Raw genomic sequence first — 20,921 nt, 5'->3', positions numbered from 1 at the left:
CCTCACTGTAATAAACACAGCATCTATTATTGTCTCTTATTCACAAATATTGTACATTATTGAGGAGATTATTATAATAATAATTATTATTATAGGCTTTCAGGATTTATTTTTTCTGATTTCAAGTCTGTCTTGTCTGCTTTGTTCAAAACATTGTGGAGTTAGTGGGGTTCTGGTTTGGGGCAGGTCTAGGAAGCCCATTGGTTAGTGAGCGCCTGTTAGTCATTGGCTGAGCACCGTGTGTGTCACGTCTGTGGAGGGACTCAGTGTGCAGACTGTCTGCTGCAGCACAGACAGAAAGCTACAGTCACACTGCCAACAGACTGCAGCCTCAGACTGTCAACAAGTGAGCTGTGTGTGTGTGTGTGTGTGTGTGTGTGTGTGTGTGTGTGTGTCTGCAGCAGGATGGGCTCCAGCAGCTCCAGCATCGACAACATCCCCGACGCCCAGGAGCTGATGCAGGAAACCGGCTGTGAGTTGAGATTCTTTGGCTTCACTTGCTTGTTTTGTCAAAAAAAAGGAAGCAGGCAATAAAAAGAGAGGAGCTCAAGTTGCAGAAAAACAGCAGAGACCAAACTCAGCTGTTTTAATGTCATTAAGCGTCCGGTTCATTTCATGTATTTTAAAGTTTTACTGTGTTCTGCTGCCTAATGCACCATCACATCTTCTCTGTCAGACTGAGTTGTTGTTGGTGCTGTGGTGAAGGACAGAAACAGGTGTGAAACATGAGGCCACAGTCTTCCTGCTCTGCACAATCTCTTTTAATGATATCATCATAATGAAAGAGAATAATGTTTGCACACAAACACCTGTTTTAAAGTATCAACATGATGTCATGTGACCTGTTGCATATTGTAAAATTTGTCACCTTTGTTTCTTATTGTTCATATTCTGTGCGTTACACATGTACACCATATATTCCAACTTTTCACATCAGTCATTATCAATAGAAAAGAATAGAAAAAGTGACCGTTTTTAACATGTCGCAAACTATCACAACTCTAGGTTGTGGTCTGGCTCTGAGCTCTCTGATAACAACTCATCAGTGCTGCCTCATCTGTTTATCTTAGTTTGTGTGTCAACTCCCTGAACTGTTCACACTGATACAGACACTCTGCAGTCTGTTCACTGCTTATCTTTGTCAAAGCTAGTGTTGTGGTGCAGATAGTTACTCAGTATGTTTACATGACACTTGAGAAAACCAAATTATTGCCTTAATCCGACTATAACTGGACAAAGAGTGCATGTAAACATGTTAGTCCGACTAATATCGAAGTTCTCCAACTCTGATTAAGACACCCAGATAATACAATTGGAATTTGACTTCCTCCGGCATGTAAACGCCTTGATTGGAGTTTAACTGGACAACACATGTGTGCATGCTCCACCCCCCTTAATTCAAGCAATCATTTTCATAAGCTCTGTGCTTGTTTCTATTTTGATATAAGATGACGTGATAACTTTGGGAACAAAAATCAAAGTCACCTGAGCTACAACCCTGTGGTTTCAAGTTACAGTTGACCTGAATAAGTGTGCAGCCTATCGTCCACTGCTGTGTGCACACTCATGAATGTGTACACAACACAAGGAAGGTGGTCACAGTCAATCGATCTGTCCAAGAGAGCACCCACAGTGCCTTGCAAAAGTATTCATACCCCTTGAACTTTTCCACATTTGTCATGTTACTACCACAACCTTAAATGTATTTTACTGGGATTTTATGTGACAGACCAACACAAAGTAGCACATAATTGTGAAGTAGAAGGAAAATGCTGGATGCTTTCCTTCAGCAGGGACAGGGAAGCTGCTCAGAGCTGATGGGAAAATGGATGGAGCTAGATACATGGCAATCCTGGAGGAAAAGACTTGAGACTGGGATGGAAGTTCACCTTCCAGCAGGACAACCACCCTAAACATCCAACCAGAGCTACAATGGACTGGTTTAGGTCAAAGCATACCCATGTGTTTGAACAGCCCAGTCAAAGTCCGACAGATTGAGAATCTGTGACAAGACTTGAAAACTGCTGTTCCCAGACGCTCTCCATCCAATCTGACTCAACTGGAGCTGTTTTGCAAAGAAGAATGGGCAGAAATTGCAGTGTGTAGTCGTGAAAAGAAATAATATACATAAGCATGCCGCACTTTTCAACACCATGTATCATTTTCCTTCCACTTTACAATCATGTGCTACTTTGTGTTGGCCTGTCACATAAAATCCCAATACAATTAATATGAGTTTGTGGTGGTAATGTGACAAAATGGAAAGGTTCAAGGGGTATGAAGACTTTTGCAAGGCACTTTATACAAGACCTCTGGCAGAGAGAGTGCATGTGCACTGGGACTGGTTGTATGCCGCTTGACTGGAGATGTGGTGCAGCTCTGAACAACAGGTGACAGTGATGAGGCTGATGAGGAGGTGCAGGTGGAGAAGCAGGGCTGGAGTAACCTTCACAGCAGCAGGGTTGGTTGGTTGGTTGGTTGAAATCTTTATTTTGAACATGCATGAAAGAAAACTTAAACAAAATCTCCATGATCAGAGAGTAAAATAAAGTTTTATAAAGTATGAAATAAAAAGTATATATTAAATAAAACAACATCTAAAAAAAAAAACACACACAACAACAAAATGCAAACAAACAAAAGGACAACATGTTTGAAAAGGAGTAGGAAGAAGTAAAAGAACTTATAAAACTCCTACCCCCACTCTTTGTTTCATTATAAGCAAAATTAACAACGCAACAGTGTATATATATACAGTAACAGTATGATAATAATAATAATCAAAATATCACCAAAAACAATAATACATCAGTATGATAGTACAATACTAATTGATAATGATAAAATATAATTTAAAAAAAAAAGTGTAACATTGAACTCACCTCAGAGTGAGATGAATGTGGTCCTGACTCCTGCTTTAATGATGTGATCGGCTCTTGACCAGTGTGTAAACTGTGTTCCAGTCTCTGCAGCCCACATCCTGCGTCTGTACGACAGGTTTCAGTTTCTGGACAGAGACCAGATGGGAGACCTGAGGTTGGCATCCATCCATCCATCCATCCGTCCGTCCGTCCATCCATCCATCCATCCATCCATCCATCCATCCATCCATCCATCCATCCATCCATCCATCCATCCATCCATCCATCCATCCATCCATCCATCCATCCATCCATCCATCTCTTTCTATCCCCCTTCTCTGTCTCTTTACTTCTTTATTTCTTTCCTTCTTTGCTTTGTGTCTACCCCTCTCTATCTCTTTCTATCTATCATACCCCTCTCTCTGCATATTTTTCTCTCTTTATCTTCTTTCTTTCTTTCTTCTACCCCTTTTCTCTGTCTTTTTACTTCATTCTTTCTTTCTTGCCTCTTCCTTCCACCCATAGAAAGACATTCATCTCTCAGCCTTCAAGTTTTATCTTTTAGCTTTAGCCTTCTTCAACAATTTCTTCAGCTCATTCAGCAATAGCGTTCAGCTGCTTTCAGCATTCACACGCATTTCCTGCTGGAAATGCTTCTTTTTCTAGTTAGTGTCCATCCATCCATCCATCCATCCATAAAGACTTTGAGAGAGGTTGCACAGACCAGTGTGTTAAAGCTTTGGTTCTGTGTCTCAGGCTGGAGGATTTCGGAGCGCTTCGGGAGCTGGCCACGAACCCCATCGGAGACAGGATCATCGGCGCCTTCTTCTCTCCAGGGTACAGCTGAGCAGACTGACCATGTTTCAGACACCTCATACTCACTTTGCCATGTTTTAGACCATCAACTATGATAGGAACATGAACTATTTCCTTTTGCAACAACTCAGGCCATATTAATGATATTATATTATTTTTGCTCATGCTGTTTATTAATATGTCATGTGAGAAGTGGAGGTCTGAGGGTTTTGGACATGGCAGCTTCAGTATACTTACACAGCAGCATAAGGTCTGTTCGGCATGTGTTTGTTACCCGGTAAACAGGAAAACATTTCCTTTCCTTTCAGACAGGAAACAGTCGACTTTCCCTCCTTTGTCCGAGTTCTGGCTCATTTCCGTCCCATCGATAAAAACCGAAGCAGAGAGGGGGCACAGCAGGAGCCGGCCAACAGCAGGACCAGGAAACTCAAATGTCAGTCCTCCATTAAACCTGACCACATCCACTACTGATCATGCAGCTACCTATAATAATAATAATAATAATAATAATAATAATACATTTTATTTGGCGAATTTCATGACACTCAAGGCCACCAAAAAGAATAAAAACAGTCAACAAAAGTGAAAACAAACACAACAATTGTGATAGATAAAAAGTGCAACCGTGCGGCAGTGCAGCCAAGGTTAAAGTGCATATGCCAGTCTGAAGGGGTGAGTTTTTAATCGGGATTTGGTATAATAGTTATAATAGGTGTAATATAACTGGAGGAGGAGGTTCTGTAAATGTTTGGAGCAGTAGAGTTTTGGACCAGTTGCAGTTTATTGATGGACTTGTCAGGCAGACCATAAAGAAGGGAGTTACAATAGTCAAATCGGGATGTAACCAGGGTGCGGACCAGGATAGCGGTACTGTAGGATGTGAGAGACAGGTGCAGGTGAGAGATATTACGTAGTGGTAGGCTGAGCGTGTGATTGACACAGACTCTTAACCTAAAGGGGGGGGGGGCTGAGCAGTTACCAAGGGGTATGGTGAAGTTCACAAATTTTTAAATGAACCAGTTCATAATTTAAAACTTTGAACTAAGTTCACGCTTCCAAAACTGAACTAGTTCATAGTTCTTTTTTCTTTTCTTTTTTTTTTTATATGTTGCTGTGTAATGGTTTAAATATGCTGTTAAAACTAAAACAAGGGTTCAAAAACTCACATGGTTTTACTAAAAACAGTAAAAGGGAAGAATGGTATTATAATGATTTAATTCATTAAAGTACATGATTAAATCAGTAATGATGAAGGTTTAAGAAAAGTGGATTAAGGTTAAATTCCAGATGATATGTTGATCGAGTGATCCATTATCTACTGTTTTGGTCTGTGAGACAGGCGAGCATAGAGTGACAAGTTAGAGTGACAAGTTAAAAGGGTGTAAAACACAAGTAATTATCTATTTTATTTTAGAAAAGCTCTCTTAATATTATTTATGTTGTTTCTCAAGTGTTTCATCTTATAAGTTGTGTTTCTGAAAGCTAATCCTAAAAGCACCTCGGGTGTTCGGGGTTCGATTGCTTTTGCCTGAGCTGAAACGGTAGGGGGGAAGGACGGTGTTTCGCTCGTCCATTATTACACTGGACGTGACTGACGATACACCGTGTCTGTGTGTATTCATTATTATTCCCCTTTACAGGTAAGAAACGTAAACAAAAGCAGTTGTAACATGTGTTTAAATGTTTTATGTGTCACGAAATATGAGTAGAGAGTATATAAACGGAGTTTGAAGTCACTTTTGAGAACTATTTAGTTTCGTTTATGTCAATGCTAATTCCACCGTAGTTTCTTGCTAGCTACGTCGTGCCGTGTAGACGACGTTGGTTCAGAGGTACAGTTATGTTGTTTATTTACAACGTCAGACATTTAATGTGAATATGTTAATGATAAACGTGTTGCACCGTTATTCTTTTCTGTTTATGAGTGAATGAATGATAGTAACTTCCATTTTGCAGAATGTAGGTTTGGTTGTGAATATTCCACATGATAAAATGTGAGATACTTTCGTTTATATTTGTACAGAAGCAGATGTAAAAGTGAGTGAATATTATCACACGAGTTGCTGTGTATTGAAAATACAGTTAGTCAATTCTGATTTAATACACTGTGGAGATGTATTTTGTATTTCCAACGCAATGCTTTGTTTCTTTTACTGAACTATATATTGGCAGAGCAGGTGCTTGAACAGTTTTGGTTTATTAACAATGTACAATGCTGTGAAGAAGGTTGTGAACTATTGAAAATACATTATTACACTGGACGTGACTGACGATACACCGTGTCTGTGTGTATTCATTATTATTCCCCTTTACAGGGGCGTAACATTTTCTGGAGGCACCGCTGGGATTGGGTGAGACGAGGTACGACTTCTGCCAGCCACGGACGTCGCCAGCTCTCATTCAGTCCCCTTCAACTTACCCAGGCCAGCAGCATCCATTGGCTTGTACGGTGGTGGTTTAACGTCTACAACAAGAGCACAAGCAATCTGAGGTGAACTTCAAGCACCAGGAGCGCTATTGCTGATGTTTAGCACGCAAATTACTACTGCTACAGAGCATCGAGTTGCTGCCGCAAGGAAAATGGAGTCAATTGAGCTAGAGACATTGCAGTTGGAAATACTTGAACTTTTGTGTACACTGCCAGCAGACAATTTAAAGAAAGTATGTGACTTCCTTGGTATTGCTGGAGAAAAATCAGAGCATGTAGCAGGAAAGAACAGAGCATCATTAATCACATTGATAAGTAATCACCTGCAAAGAGAAGAATTACAAGAACTCGAAGATATGGGAATATCAGAGCTTCTCTTCGCAAAAGACAAGGTAACTGAGCTCCATGCTGAAGTAGCTTTGACTGAGCACTTAGCTAAGCTTCAAGCAAAAACAGATGAAAATAAAGATGGACAAGACAAGACACAGGTCACTACACCACAAGAAAGCAGACCTCCACAGTTAGAGCCACTGCCTTTTACAGGGAGTAGTTATAGCGGAAGTGAACACAAGTCTCAGGTCACCGCAGTCATCCACACTGCGCCAGTCTCAGGTGCAGGTCCAGGTCAGGCTCCTCCCCCCTGGCACAAAGAGTTTAAAATTTCAGGACAGATCGGAGAACCAGGACAAAAAGATCGCCTCACATTTTCCAGCCTAGCACGACAGTTTGAGCATGGCCTCCTAAAGGGCTTTCCTGAGACTGAGATTGTTGATGCCGTCATAAGGGCCATTGTTCCAGGAATGCAGTTACGCAGTTACTTAGAGGGGAAAAGTGACCTCAGACTACCAACACTTAGGAGGATTCTCCGTTGTCATTACCAAGAAAAGAGCGCCACAGAATTATACAAACAGTTGTCATCAGAAGTTCAGGGCACAAAAGAGACACCTCAAAACTTTCTCATCCGTGCTCTAGATCTAAGGCAGAAGATTCTGTTCGCCTCACAAGAGTCAGAGTCAGGACTAAGATATGATCCAGTGCTAGTACAGAACATGTTTCTTCACTCAGTGATGACTGGCTTGCAGAATGATAACATCAAACGAGATCTACAGCCATATCTTGAACAAGCTACTGTTTCTGATGAACTCCTGTTTGAAAAACTGAATACAGCATGTGCTTATGAAAGTGAAAGGCAAGACAAGAGGAAAATGACAACACCACAGCGACCTGTAGCCGTTCACTCTGCTCAGTCTGACCACAGCCCTGCAGAAAAAAAGGAGAAAACAAGTCAGCCGAGTCACAGTAAGAATCAAATTGATATTCTTTCAGAACTGCAGGAAATGAAAACTAGCATGTCTCTCTTAAAGGACCTTAAAGCTGAAGTGGCTTCCATCAAAGAGTCAATGCAGCAGCCGTCTTATCCACCGAGGCAGCACCCGGATCCAGCTTTCCCACCAGATTGCACTCCTCATCAGCTAGCACCAGTCCACCATGGCCTGCCACAGAGACACTGGGCTGCTCCTGCCCCTGCAGCACAACATGGTTATCCTCAGCTCAACCAAAGGTTCGCCAGCCAACGCCCTCTCCCCACACCTCCACCACGTCGTAGAAGGAGATGTTATGCTTGCGAGCAGGAGAATCAAGAAGACTGCAGACACTGCTTCAGATGCGGCAGTAATGAACATTTCGCCGCCGGCTGCAGAATGGGCAGATCAGGTAATTTCAGAGGGAGTGCTTTAAACGGGCCAGGGTTACCCCAGCGGGGCAGGGAGTGACCACATCATCAACAGCGCCCCAACTTTGCGTACACTGTGGTGCACATGGAAGAAACGTGAGGCTGAGGCAATGTTCAGCATGTAAAGGTGTGTTATACTGTTCCAAAGCATGTCAACATGAACACTGGATGGCCCACAGAAATAAATGTTCAACAACCTCATGTAAAACAGTCAGAGCCACAACACGAAAAAGAAAACACATTAAAGTTGCTCCTCTAGTTGGAAATAAATACCTCATTGACTGCCATCTCCAAGACCAGCAGGTTAGAGCTTTGTGGGACTCTGGATCACAAGTGACTGTGGTGAGTGAACGCTGGAAAACAGAACATTTATCACATGTAACACTGAGAGACATTTCTGAGATCATTGATGCTAATGACACTTTAAATCTTGTTGCTGCTAATGGTGAAGACATGCCATACGTCGGATGGATAGAGGTGACATTCAGATTAGCTGCAGAAGGAGTCCCCACAACAGAGGTCGTCGTTCCCACCCTGGTGATTAAAGGTGACGGTCTTGCACGACCTATTATTGGCTCAAATGTTATTGGACTGATTGTTGATACTGAGCTACAGCAGAGTAACGCCACTGATAAACAGCAGCTAATTAAAACTGTCCAAGCAGCTTTTCCTGGCTTTGAGATGGATCATGCTGAAGTTTTTGTGGAGCAAGTTACAGCTGAGCAGCGATCACATGAATATGTTGTCAAGACGACCAGAGAGCGAGTACATGTCCCCAAACACACATCTGTAAAAGTAGACTGCCGTGTTTTGACAGCACCTTCACAAGTTGAGACAACACTGATGTTTGAGCCTAGTGTTGACCCACAGTGGCCAGAGGGACTTGAATTCACCGATACTCTTGTGACACTGGAAAAAGGGGCAAAACCATTCATAATTGTGGATGTGCAAAACCCAACAGACCATGACGTCGTGCTCACCGGCAGAACTGTTATTGGGACAGTGCAGCAAGTTCAAGCAGTTTATCCACCGACCATCTTCGAGCGATCCTGCGCCTCTCCTCCAGTAACAGTGAGTAATGTGACAGTAAGAAATGAACAAACCTGTTGTGGTGAGTGGGATCCCCCAGTCGATGTGAACCATCTCAGTTCATCTGAAAAAGAAATTGTTAAACAAATGTTAAGAGAAGAGTCAGGTTCTTTCTCTAATTCTGATGATGACATTGGCTGTATTGAGAATTTGCGGCTTTCCATCTCACTGAAAGACACTGAGCCTGTGGCTAAAACTTACATCTCTGTGCCAAAACCACTTTACCAGGAGATGAAGAGCTACTTACATGACCTCATCACACAAGGTTGGGTGCGCAAATCAAACTCACCTTATGCATCCCCCGTTGTGTGCGTTCGTAAAAAGGATGGAAGCTTACGCTTGTGTATAGATTACCGTGAGTTAAACCACAAGACTGTACCAGACCGTCAGCCCATTCCACGCGTGCAGGACATTATGGACGGCTTAGGGGGGCACTCATGGTTTTCGCTTTTAGATCAGGGGAAAGCCTACCATCAGGGCTTCATGGCAGAAGAGAGCCGCCCCCTCACTGCTTTCGTGACCCCCTGGGGTTTGTACGAATGGATCCGAATCCCCTTCGGCTTGATGAATGCGCCGGCTGCCTTCCAGCGGTGCATGGAAGAGTGTCTGGAAGGGATTCGAGATCAGATTTGTATTCCATACCTCGATGATATTCTTGTGTTCAGTCAGTCGTTTGAAAGTCATGTTGAAAATGTCAGAACTGTGCTGAGAAGATTAAGAGAATATGGCATAAAGTTGAAGCCGGCCAAATGTGAGATGTTTCGTCGAGAGGTTCGCTATCTTGGGCGTGTTGTTTCATCAGAGGGAAGTAAAATTGACCCTGCTGACACCATAGCTGTCAGAGCTTTAAAAGACAAGCAGCCAACCACAGTGGGAGAATTACGAGCCATCATGGGTCTCCTCAGTTATTATCGTCAGTACATTCGTAATTTTTCTCAAATAGCAGCCCCTCTGTACGACCTCTTGAGAGCCCCTGCTGATGCACAAAAGACTGACAAACATAAAACAAAAATGAGACAGATGAAAAGGAGACACAGTGGAGCGTCCTCCAACCAGCCCATTGTATGGACAGGAAAACATCAACACTTGCTTGAGGAACTTTTGGATCATCTCGTGGAGCCGCCAATACTTGCTTTTCCTGATTTCAGTAAACCCTTTGTTTTACACACAGACGCGTCCAACCTGGGCCTGGGGGCCGTCTTATACCAGCAACAGGAAGGAAAAATGCGAGTAATTGCATACGCATCCCGGACTCTCACAGTATCCGAGAAGAATTACCATCTACATTCCGGAAAACTGGAGTTCCTGGCCCTAAAATGGGCCGTGTGTGAAAAATTCAGGGACTATTTGATCGGCTCATCATGCACAGTGTATACGGATAATAATCCGCTCACTTATGTTTTGTCCACAGCAAAGCTAAACGCAACTGGATGCAGATGGGTTGCTGAATTAGCGGATTTCCACCTCACCATACGATACCGGCCAGGAAAGGAAAATGTCGATGCCGACAGTCTTTCGAGGATGCCAGTAGACATCGACACCATGTTGAAAGACTGCACTGAGGAATTGTCATCTCGGTCAGTACAAGCAGTAGTACAGTCAGTTGAGGACCCAAGTCCAAGTTCAGTGTGGTCCATGGCTCTGTCTGCTCAGTCAAATGACATCACAAAGTCAAAACATCAGCCTCTCTTGCCTGCAGAGATTTGTCAAGCTCAGAAGGAAGATAAAAATATCGGCCCAGTGATTGAGTGTCGTCAGTTAAATACAAGACCTGATAACAAACAGTTAAAATCATTCAGTGCACAAAGTAAAAGACTGATGCGTGAATGGGAAAAACTCACCTTAGATGATGATGGCATCCTGCGTCGAAAAACAGCCACACGAACACAGCTTGTTCTGCCAGAAAAGTACAAGACAACTGTTTTGAAAGAACTACATGATGACATGGGGCACCAAGGAGTCGACCGCACCACTTCATTGGTAAGAGAGCGCTTCTTTTGGCCTCATATGCAGCAGGACATTGAACATTATGTGGCTCGAAGCTGTTCGTGTTTGAAACAAAAGAAACCCAGCCGAGAGATTAGAGCACCACTAACCAACATTGTCACAACCCAGCCCTTTGAATTAGTCTCCATTGACTTTTTGCATCTTGATAAGTGTTCAGGTGGTTATGAATATGTATTGGTTATCATTGATCATTTCTCAAGATTCGCCCAAGCTTATGCCACCACCTCTAAGTCGGCAAAAACAGTAGCGGACAAGCTTTTCAATGATTATGCATTAAAGTTTGGCTTTCCTCAGCGCATCCATCATGATCAGGGAGGTGAATTTCAAAACCAGCTCCTCTCACAACTGAAGCAGACTTCTGGAGTGCTAGGCTCACGAACAACGCCATACCACCCTGAAGGAAACGGCCAAGTAGAGCGTTTCAACCGAACACTCATACAGATGCTCAGAACACTGACAGAGAGAGAGAAATCGAACTGGAAGGACTCATTGAACAAGTTGATTTTTGCATACAACTGTACAAAGTGTGAAGTCACAGGCTTTTCTCCCTTTTATCTCCTTTTTGGGAGGACTCCAAGACTGCCTGTCGACATCCTCTTCCGTCTGACACCAGAAACAGGTACACCTGACCACAGAGAGTACATGCGAAAGTGGCGTGAAGGGATGCAGGAAGCCTATGAAATAACAAAGAACAGTGCAAGAAAATCAGCTGAACGAGGAAAAAGAAACCATGATCGCAAAGTAAGGAGCTCAGAGCTGGAACCAGGAGACCGCGTCCTTGTTAGAAACTTGACCCCAAGAGGAGGGACTGGCAAACTACGCAGTCATTGGGAAGAAATCATTCACAAGGTCGTTCGCCGAGTAAACAAAGATGCTCCAGTTTATGAAGTTGTACCGGAACAAGGAAAGGGGCGAGATAGCAGGATATTACATCGCAATCTCTTACTTCCGTGTGACCATCTGCCTTTGGAAGTTCCCCTAAAAGTTGCCAGATCACGGAGGAAAAGCCTGAAACAGACAGATGAAGGAAAAATCAGTACTCAGACTCAGCAAGAGGATGACAGTGATGAGGATTCAGAGGATGACTGGCTCTATTACCTACCTCAACAGCCTCTCCAGGATGCACAACCACAGGCAGGTAATCAAGAGGAATATGTTGGCCAGGCAGCAGACTCTGAACCGGCAAGAGCACATCACAAGCACGGAGAACAACAACAAAGACTGACACAGCTGGAAGAGGATCCAGGTGAGATTGAGTTGCTGGACAGAGATGAGGCTCCAGAGGAACCGGAAATTCTTGGAGACAACCCTGCATCGCCACCTCTGTCGCCTCCACCACGTGACAATCACAGTGAGAGTGAACAAGTACAAGAGCGGCCAAGGAGAGAAAGGCGACCACCAAAGCTATTCACCTATAATGAGTTTGGTAATCCAGTTTGCTACAGTGTGGGACCTCCAGCCAGATCCACATATGGGTTTAACCCCATGCAGCACTACAGAATCCACCAACCAAGGACCATGTGGCCAGATTCTGTACAGTATCCCACATACCAGCCTGTGTCGTTACATGGGTAACTACAGACATTTTATGGACTGTCTTACATGCACACATCACATACACTCATGGACTTTTGAGAAAGCTGAGTGCCAACATACACACACACCTCATACGCTCATGGACTTTTGTGAAAGCAGAGTGACAATATATACCAACACACACATGATGGACTGTTGAAGCAGCTTGATCTGCCACACATCACACTCAAGGACTTTTGGGCGGTCAAGTGCCTACATAAGAACTGTGAGAATATTTTGATTGTATATGCACCTGCCTTAATCGTTCATGTCGAGGACGACATTTTTATTGAGGGGGAGTGTGTAATGGTTTAAATATGCTGTTAAAACTAAAACAAGGGTTCAAAAACTCACATGGTTTTACTAAAAACAGTAAAAGGGAAGAATGGTATTATAATGATTTAATTCATTAAAGTACATGATTAAATCAGTAATGATGAAGGTTTAAGAAAAGTGGATTAAGGTTAAATTCCAGATGATATGTTGATCGAGTGATCCATTATCTACTGTTTTGGTCTGTGAGACAGGCGAGCATAGAGTGACAAGTTAGAGTGACAAGTTAAAAGGGTGTAAAACACAAGTAATTATCTATTTTATTTTAGAAAAGCTCTCTTAATATTATTTATGTTGTTTCTCAAGTGTTTCATCTTATAAGTTGTGTTTCTGAAAGCTAATCCTAAAAGCACCTCGGGTGTTCGGGGTTCGATTGCTTTTGCCTGAGCTGAAACGGTAGGGGGGAAGGACGGTGTTTCGCTCGTCCATTATTACACTGGACGTGACTGACGATACACCGTGTCTGTGTGTATTCATTATTATTCCCCTTTACAGGTAAGAAACGTAAACAAAAGCAGTTGTAACATGTGTTTAAATGTTTTATGTGTCACGAAATATGAGTAGAGAGTATATAAACGGAGTTTGAAGTCACTTTTGAGAACTATTTAGTTTCGTTTATGTCAATGCTAATTCCACCGTAGTTTCTTGCTAGCTACGTCGTGCCGTGTAGACGACGTTGGTTCAGAGGTACAGTTATGTTGTTTATTTACAACGTCAGACATTTAATGTGAATATGTTAATGATAAACGTGTTGCACCGTTATTCTTTTCTGTTTATGAGTGAATGAATGATAGTAACTTCCATTTTGCAGAATGTAGGTTTGGTTGTGAATATTCCACATGATAAAATGTGAGATACTTTCGTTTATATTTGTACAGAAGCAGATGTAAAAGTGAGTGAATATTATCACACGAGTTGCTGTGTATTGAAAATACAGTTAGTCAATTCTGATTTAATACACTGTGGAGATGTATTTTGTATTTCCAACGCAATGCTTTGTTTCTTTTACTGAACTATATATTGGCAGAGCAGGTGCTTGAACAGTTTTGGTTTATTAACAATGTACAATGCTGTGAAGAAGGTTGTGAACTATTGAAAATACATTATTACACTGGACGTGACTGACGATACACCGTGTCTGTGTGTATTCATTATTATTCCCCTTTACAGGGGCGTAACAGCTGCGAGCTATTATTTTTCTAAATGATTGCCTCAGTCCATATCGAACCACAGACAGCTATTATTTTAGCAGTTTTAACCAGTATTAGTTATAGTTACTAGTTACTTTCCTCAAAAAGTTACAACGTGATGAAAGTAATTAATTACCAGGAAAAGTAAATATTGCGTTACTATTTTATAAAATTCTCAAATATGTCAAATTACTTGGACTTCCCTCTCTAACCCCCGTTCTAACCAATGCAGACCGGCTCCGCCACGCGCTGTAACACCATGCGCCGCTGATCCAAACAGCTGATAGGTGTTGCCAGATTGGCTGGTTTTTCCGCCAGTTTACAGTGTGTTTTAGCTGGACTTTTGCCCTGAAGGCTCGATGGAAATCTGGCACACTCCTGAACAAAGTCATATAGTGTGAGAGAGCGCTGTTCACAAACGCCAGAATTAACGCGTTCACAATAATATTCATCAAGTGGAAATACCGTACGTTCAGTTCACATTCGATCCAAAATATGAACAAGTTCATGAACGATCGTTCATTGAACGCGTTCAGGCACAACACTGGTTTTGTCACTGTTGAGTTTGAGAAAGTTATGGGAGAACAAGGATGTGAATTCCTGTAGGCAATCGGAGAGAGAGATGGGAGGAAAGAGCAGGTGGGTTTGGTGGACGGATAGTTGGGTGTCATCCGCATAGCGATGGAACAGAACGTGATATTTACTCAAGATATACTGCCAAGAGGGAGGAGGTATGACTGTTCTTCTGAGAAAATGTACAAACTCCTATTCTCTGTCTCTGTCTGTGTTTTCAGTTGCCTTCCGGTTGTATGATCAGGACAAAGATGGAAAGATTTCCAGAGCGGAGCTTCTTCAGGTCTGTCAAGTCACAGCTATAGAAAATGTTACTGAGAACTGTTGGTGTTTCACTCTTACATCAGCCCAAATTTTCCATCAATCTTAAACTAGAGAAATGTATGATTCAGATCATGGTGATTCTCTAGTTCATTGGTCATTGGCCTGTCAGTGATGTCATGTCCTCCATCTGCCACTGTCAGCGTTTGACAGAAACTCAACATTGACTTTTATCTAGTTTAATCTAGAGTTCTGCTTCGAATTAATCTGCTTTATGAGTGTTTGTACTGGTTTTACCTTGCTATTTCATGACATTACTAAAGACCATCTTCTCCTTTTGTCAACATTGATATGGTTGACTTTAAAAAACAGAGTATTGATAGAAACTGCTCGCTTTTTTAATGTTCTCCTCAAAGATATCAAATACTTAAATCTTGTCCATGTTAAGCTGGAGAAAGTTGCACTTGTTATCCTTTAAAGCAATCCTTAGGACAACCACAATAGTACCCATGTCAAATAACATGTAATTTTGTGTCATCTGTACAGTATTTATTATTATTATATTATTTAGGGGGACCCATAATTGGTCCCTGAGGGGAACAAAAAAAGAAATGGACCTACCAGGATTGGAGGGGATTTGTTGTGTGACTATTCATTGGTTGATCACTGTGACTGTGTGTGTAGGTGCTGCGGGCAATGCTGGGGTTGCAGGTGACGGAGGAGCAGCTGCAGAGCATCGCTGAGCGAGCCATTCAAGAGGCTGACCTGGACAGAGACGACGCCATCTCCTTTGAAGAGTTCAGAAAGGTGACAGCCACGAACCGTCAGAGCTCAAATTCTTCTGTTTCATATGTGTTTTTAAAAAGTGAGGACACACAGATCATACTAAACTAGCTCCTCAGTTTAGGATATTGTTGGCAGATGATATATACATATTTCTTTAAAATTAATAAGGATTGTGGGAGTGCAAACTTTCATTTCTTCTATCTAAAGCAGGAAATTAAATTCTTGACATTTTAGTACCATAAAAAAGAAGAATTTACGACAGTGGAGGTCTATGGCTGAGTACTGTAAAGTTTGTTCAGGTTGAGCTTCTTTAAAATGTGACTATGCCTTTCTGAAATATCCATAGAAACATATCTAGTTTGTCCAGCAACACCAGTGAGGCTTTGTCATTTTGGAGACCTTTTCTTCCTCATTAGATACTAGGAAAATAATGTAACTTTTTTTTGTTTGTTTTCAGTCTCTTGAAAAAGTGAACATTGATCACAAGATGAGTACCCGCTTCCTGAGTTAAAGGATGAAAAGACTTCAGGATTTTCCTTTTGGCACTGGAGCAAGAGGATGAACATTCAGTGGAGAAGAACAACCAACAGACTGATTTTATTCTTAACAGTGGTTACCAAAACAAATCTGCTGATTTCATTCGTTCAGCCCATTGACAACAATGGGCTGTTACCTGAATAGAGGATGAGACTCAGGATTCAATTCTGTAAGGAGTTAAGGAGAAACCTTTACACCCTAATAAACTGCAGATTTATTGAAAAACTAAGTAAATGAATTTTTAAAAAAAACTGTGTTGAGAAAACAAAAGGTGAACTACAACAAACAAACAAACACCAGTTAGCTTTTTTCTTAACAAACACAAGGTCAGATTTTGTCTTTGATCATCAACCGTTGTAACCATCATCATAAGCACAAATACAAGAAGCATAGTTGGCTGGTTGGCTGCACACTGGGAAAGGTAAAGCTCACCTACATTGTGGACCTTGTGGATCTAATGTAATGTACTTATGTGAGTGTCAGTTATGTGCCTTTTGATGGCTTTTTGTACCAGGCTTTACTGTTAAATAAAGACTTTCAATGAGTCAATAAGTTGTTTTTTCCTATTTTTCCTTTTCCTTATAAGTTCTTCAAATCTTCATGATTTAACATGCTTCTGTCTCTAATGTGTTTTGCCTAGAAGTTTAAATTACAACTGCATATGAATTAATTATGTCATCAAATGACTAGAGATTTAAACATACTGTATGTCAAGTATCATTAAAACAGCTAAAGTGGATTGAAACTACCTTTAAAACCAGTGATGGCAAGTAACGAAGTACAAATACTTCGTTACTGTACTTAAGTAGAATTGTCAGGTACTTTGTACTTTTAGAAGTATTTATTTTTCGGACAACTTTTTACTTTTACTCAGTAAATTTTTAACGCAAATATCGGTACTTTCTACTCCTTACATTTCCCCAAAAGGCTCGTTACTTTTTTCTATATACACATAAGGGTTTCCGCGGCAAAATACATTTACGGCAAAATAAAATTACAGCTCGACTTGAGCTGAGTCTTCATAGTTCCTCCTCAGGGGGGTCGGGGTCGTCATATCACGCCGCCGGGTCGTCTCGCTCTCTTTTTTCTCTCCTCTCATCAGCTCCAAACTCACTCACACAGCAGTCAGTGAACTCAGGTGACAGAACAACAACAGTCTCAGTACAGATCAGTGGCCGCTGCTGCCGCTGGGTTTTTAAAATTAGCAGGTTTGATTCTCGTGTTGGACGTCGCGCTTGAGTACTAGTGGAAAAGCCAAAAAAAAAAAAAAAAAAAAAAACCCCGAATAGAGACGTGTCGAGCCGAGTCGCGCTAGTGGAAGAGGACCATAAATAATAACCCTCCTAAAGTGTCTCAATCCACTGAGCGCACGGGGGGGGTTTACCAGATAGCCTAATGAAGCGTAGTTATTTTCATATGTAGTCCCTAGGTGTGCCATTCACACCACCTGTACAGTGAGAAACAATTGTTGCCTGATGTGATATTAAAAAAGTTGATTAATTGGTATACGAGAATGATTTGTGACACCACAGTTTAGAAGCCAATCCTGGTCCAAAATTTAATGTTCATAAGTGTGATGTGTAAACCTGAAGTGTACAATACAAATTCCTATGATTGACCATAGTGAAGTAGATTAGGATCTTGTGTCCGGCAGGTAAACTTAGGCTATGTGAACGTTTGTTAAAATAATAACATTGATGAAATGGATTCAAGATAAATTATCATGTGGTTATTTGTTTTGCAGTGAATCGTGCAATAGAAACACTTTTTACTTTTAATAATACTTTTGAGTAAATTTCAAAGCCTGTACTTTTTACTTTTACTTGAGTAGATATTTGGATCAGTACTTTCACTTTTACTTAAGTCGTTTTTTACACAGGTACTTTTACTTCTACTCAAGTAAAGAATCTGGGTACTTTTGCCATCTCTGTTTAAAACCAAGGAGTCTACAAACAAAATAGTCTACAACTTTGGGTCATTTGATGGATTCAGCAACCATGCTACCATGTTTTTAAATGCAATAATGAAACATTTAGAGTTTTCTCAAAGATATGGAAGGTACTGCACATGTTTGTGTAAAGGACACAAGTAGATGTGTGAGAAAGAAGCGATGATGATGGAGGTAAGTATTTATTTATTTATTTTTATTTATTTATTTGGTTCATTTCGGGCATGTCAATTAGTCATCATCATCACACATCATCTCAATCCAATTAATACAATACACATGACCGAAAGGGAAAGCGGGAGAAGCAAAAGCTTATCTAGTCCCGCCCCCAATATAGTAAGGTGATGGATGGATAGATTCATGCATGGATAGATGGATGGATGTAGATGTGAGATTATTTTTGTGTAGTCCATTTTGTGAGCATTAGGTGGAGCCATTGCTAAGTATTTGAACACTCCCTAGCAGAGTTGCTACGGCCCTGCCCTCTGGGCCGTAGCAACCATCGAGGACTTCAAGGTCATGTCCTGTGTATTTTCTATCCAACATGTCACTGTTTACAAAACCAACATCTTCTGATCTTACAAAAAAATTACTTTGGCGGTTATTATCATCTTGGGGCAATTAGTTTGACATCCAATAGTAAAAACATAGAAATAAACACGTTTGACAAGACAACACATCAAATCACAACAAGGGTCTGTTGTTCAAACCCTAGATAAGGGATTAAGCCCTGTCAAGTTACTAGCCTGCTCCAGACCAGGTGTCTCATTTATAAAACTGTGTGTAGGATCGTTACTAAAAGTGTACATATGGCCAAAAGCCAAGGTTTGCGTGTGCCAAAAAATATTCTGATTTATAAAACCATGCACACGCACACTTGTAAGCCAACTTCCCTTTATAAATGACAGAGTTCCTACAAGTGTGCACAGCTGAATCAGCTTCACGTTCCGCCCTGTACACGCCCTTTTATAACCATATGGTCAATGCAAACCACCACATGAATGCCATTCGATCTGCATGTAAATGAACCTGACGTGCTCTTGTTGTGTTGTTGTTGTGAATTAGCTGCAGGTGTGAAAGTGGCAACGTGACATTTTGCTGTGGCTGTCAACGGCGTCAGCGGCTCAGAGAACACGCGGTGGTTTCTGTCGCTTCCCTCTCAAATGCTGGACCCGGTTCGGCACATAGTTAAAGAGCTCAGTTCTAGAGAATCTTAAATGAGTTACTAACCAATCATCGTCCTTGAAGACCCTCGCCCTGCTTATTCTCCTCCAGCAGTGCCATGGTGCAGCATTATGCAGGGGGCTCTGCTGTTTTTATACATTTTAGACTGATCGATAAAACTTTGAATAATTAGCAGAATCAGTAACACGAGGAATGAACATGACACTTCTTCATGCCGGTTTTTGTGATGAACAGAATTAACTAGGAATGAAAATAGAGGGTAATTGTGTGTAAATGTGATTGTGGGAACGATTACTGGCTATTTTCCCAGGCTTTGAGTTTTAATTGACTCTCGATGTTCACAATATCTGAGGAAAATATCTAAATTATTCACATGCAGCATGTTAGGCAGACTGGATGATTGATTCCATGAATCTGCACCGTCCTCTCCTCCTCCTCCTGCGCTCCGGGAGTGGAGAATATGACGGAGAGATGGTGGTGATTAAATATAAAGAAGGGATTTTGAATTTTCAGTTAGATTCTAAGACGATGTTTCTGAATCAATAACTCAGTCCAATGCCAAATAACGCCGTTGATTTAAATCATTCTGATAATATGGATCTAACGCATGACATGAGTTGAAATTAAATGTGTGACGGGCGATAATAAAAACAATTGTCTTCTCACTACATTTCTACGATGTGACTTCAGTTCACCACCGTCTGTGTATGCATGGGTCAGAGTTTGCTTAGGGGTGCGCACATCAGGTTTGTTTTTTATAGATCACAGCTGTTGCATGGAAAGTCACGCACGCCACTTTCAGGCCCCGTTTTGTGGCTATGCAAGTTTGAGGCCCCCAGGCCAACATCCGGTTTAAATGATTCTGTTGATCAGAAATCAATGTGTTTCATACAGTTGTTCTTATGTACGTATCTGCCTCATTTTTAAACAAACAAAACAGATTTACAATAATCAAAAAACATGAAATATTTACAATGTTTGTTGTGCTTTTTTTCATAACTAGGCCTACGTGTTCCTTGATTTCCACTTACATTTGTCAAGTTTTTTTTTTTTTTTTTTAATTCTATATCAAACTGCATGTCCTGCAGCTTTCTCTTCTCACTCTGAATCTTTGCTACTGCCAGTGCTGCCTGCTTCATGCAGATGTCTGATGGATTGTGGATTCTGTAAAACACATATCAAATAGCACAGAATCGTGGACACTGTGGATGTTCTTCAGGCAATACTCACTATTTTTCTAGGCAAGCTGTCAGGGTGTCCAGCATCTGTGTCCATCTGTTACATATTCTCCATTGGCGCTTTTCCACTACACTTTCACAGCACGGAACGGAACGGCACGGCTCGGCTCGGTAAAGGTGCTTTTCCACAACAGCTGGAACCAGGGCCGAGAAGGTACTAAAAATGGTACCTGGTACCAGGTACTAGGGCTAGTGGAAAAGCAAAAAAAGCAGGCCGTGCCGTGACGCACCGTGCCGTGCCAGTGGAAAAGCGCCATTAGACTGGCTTCTCATAAAAAGCAATGGAGCAAAAAGAGAACAGATTTTTTTATAGGCTACATAAAATATATGACAAAATACATAAATATTGGTTGAAGTAAGAA

The 20,921-nt window shown here is 41.5% G+C and overlaps 1 protein-coding gene across 2 annotated transcripts; it reads left to right on the top strand.

Annotated features, from left to right (window-relative positions):
- Positions 1-266: 266 nt before the first annotated feature.
- chp2 (calcineurin-like EF-hand protein 2) lies at positions 267-16,198 on the top strand. Of its 2 annotated transcripts, none has more exons than XM_085794550.1 (8): positions 267-363; positions 396-472; positions 2,964-3,036; positions 3,618-3,698; positions 3,986-4,110; positions 14,826-14,887; positions 15,550-15,672; positions 16,109-16,198. In XM_085794550.1, exons 2-8 carry the CDS (start codon positions 406-408, stop codon positions 16,160-16,162), a joined length of 585 nt encoding a protein of 194 aa, XP_085650676.1. In that variant the 5' UTR covers positions 267-363; positions 396-405; the 3' UTR covers positions 16,163-16,198. The 2 variants fall into 2 exon arrangements, with proteins under 2 accessions (XP_085650676.1, XP_085650677.1); XM_085794551.1 differs by having other exon boundaries at positions 354-369; positions 402-472.
- Positions 16,199-20,921: the final 4,723 nt, after the last annotated feature.

Source organism: Trachurus japonicus, chromosome 13 (genome assembly GCF_045865225.1).
Source record: "Trachurus japonicus isolate A0001 chromosome 13, Traja_1.0".
In the NCBI taxonomy this organism is placed as follows: domain Eukaryota; kingdom Metazoa; phylum Chordata; class Actinopteri; order Carangiformes; family Carangidae; genus Trachurus; species Trachurus japonicus.
This window is presented reverse-complemented; position numbering and strand designations above follow the sequence as displayed.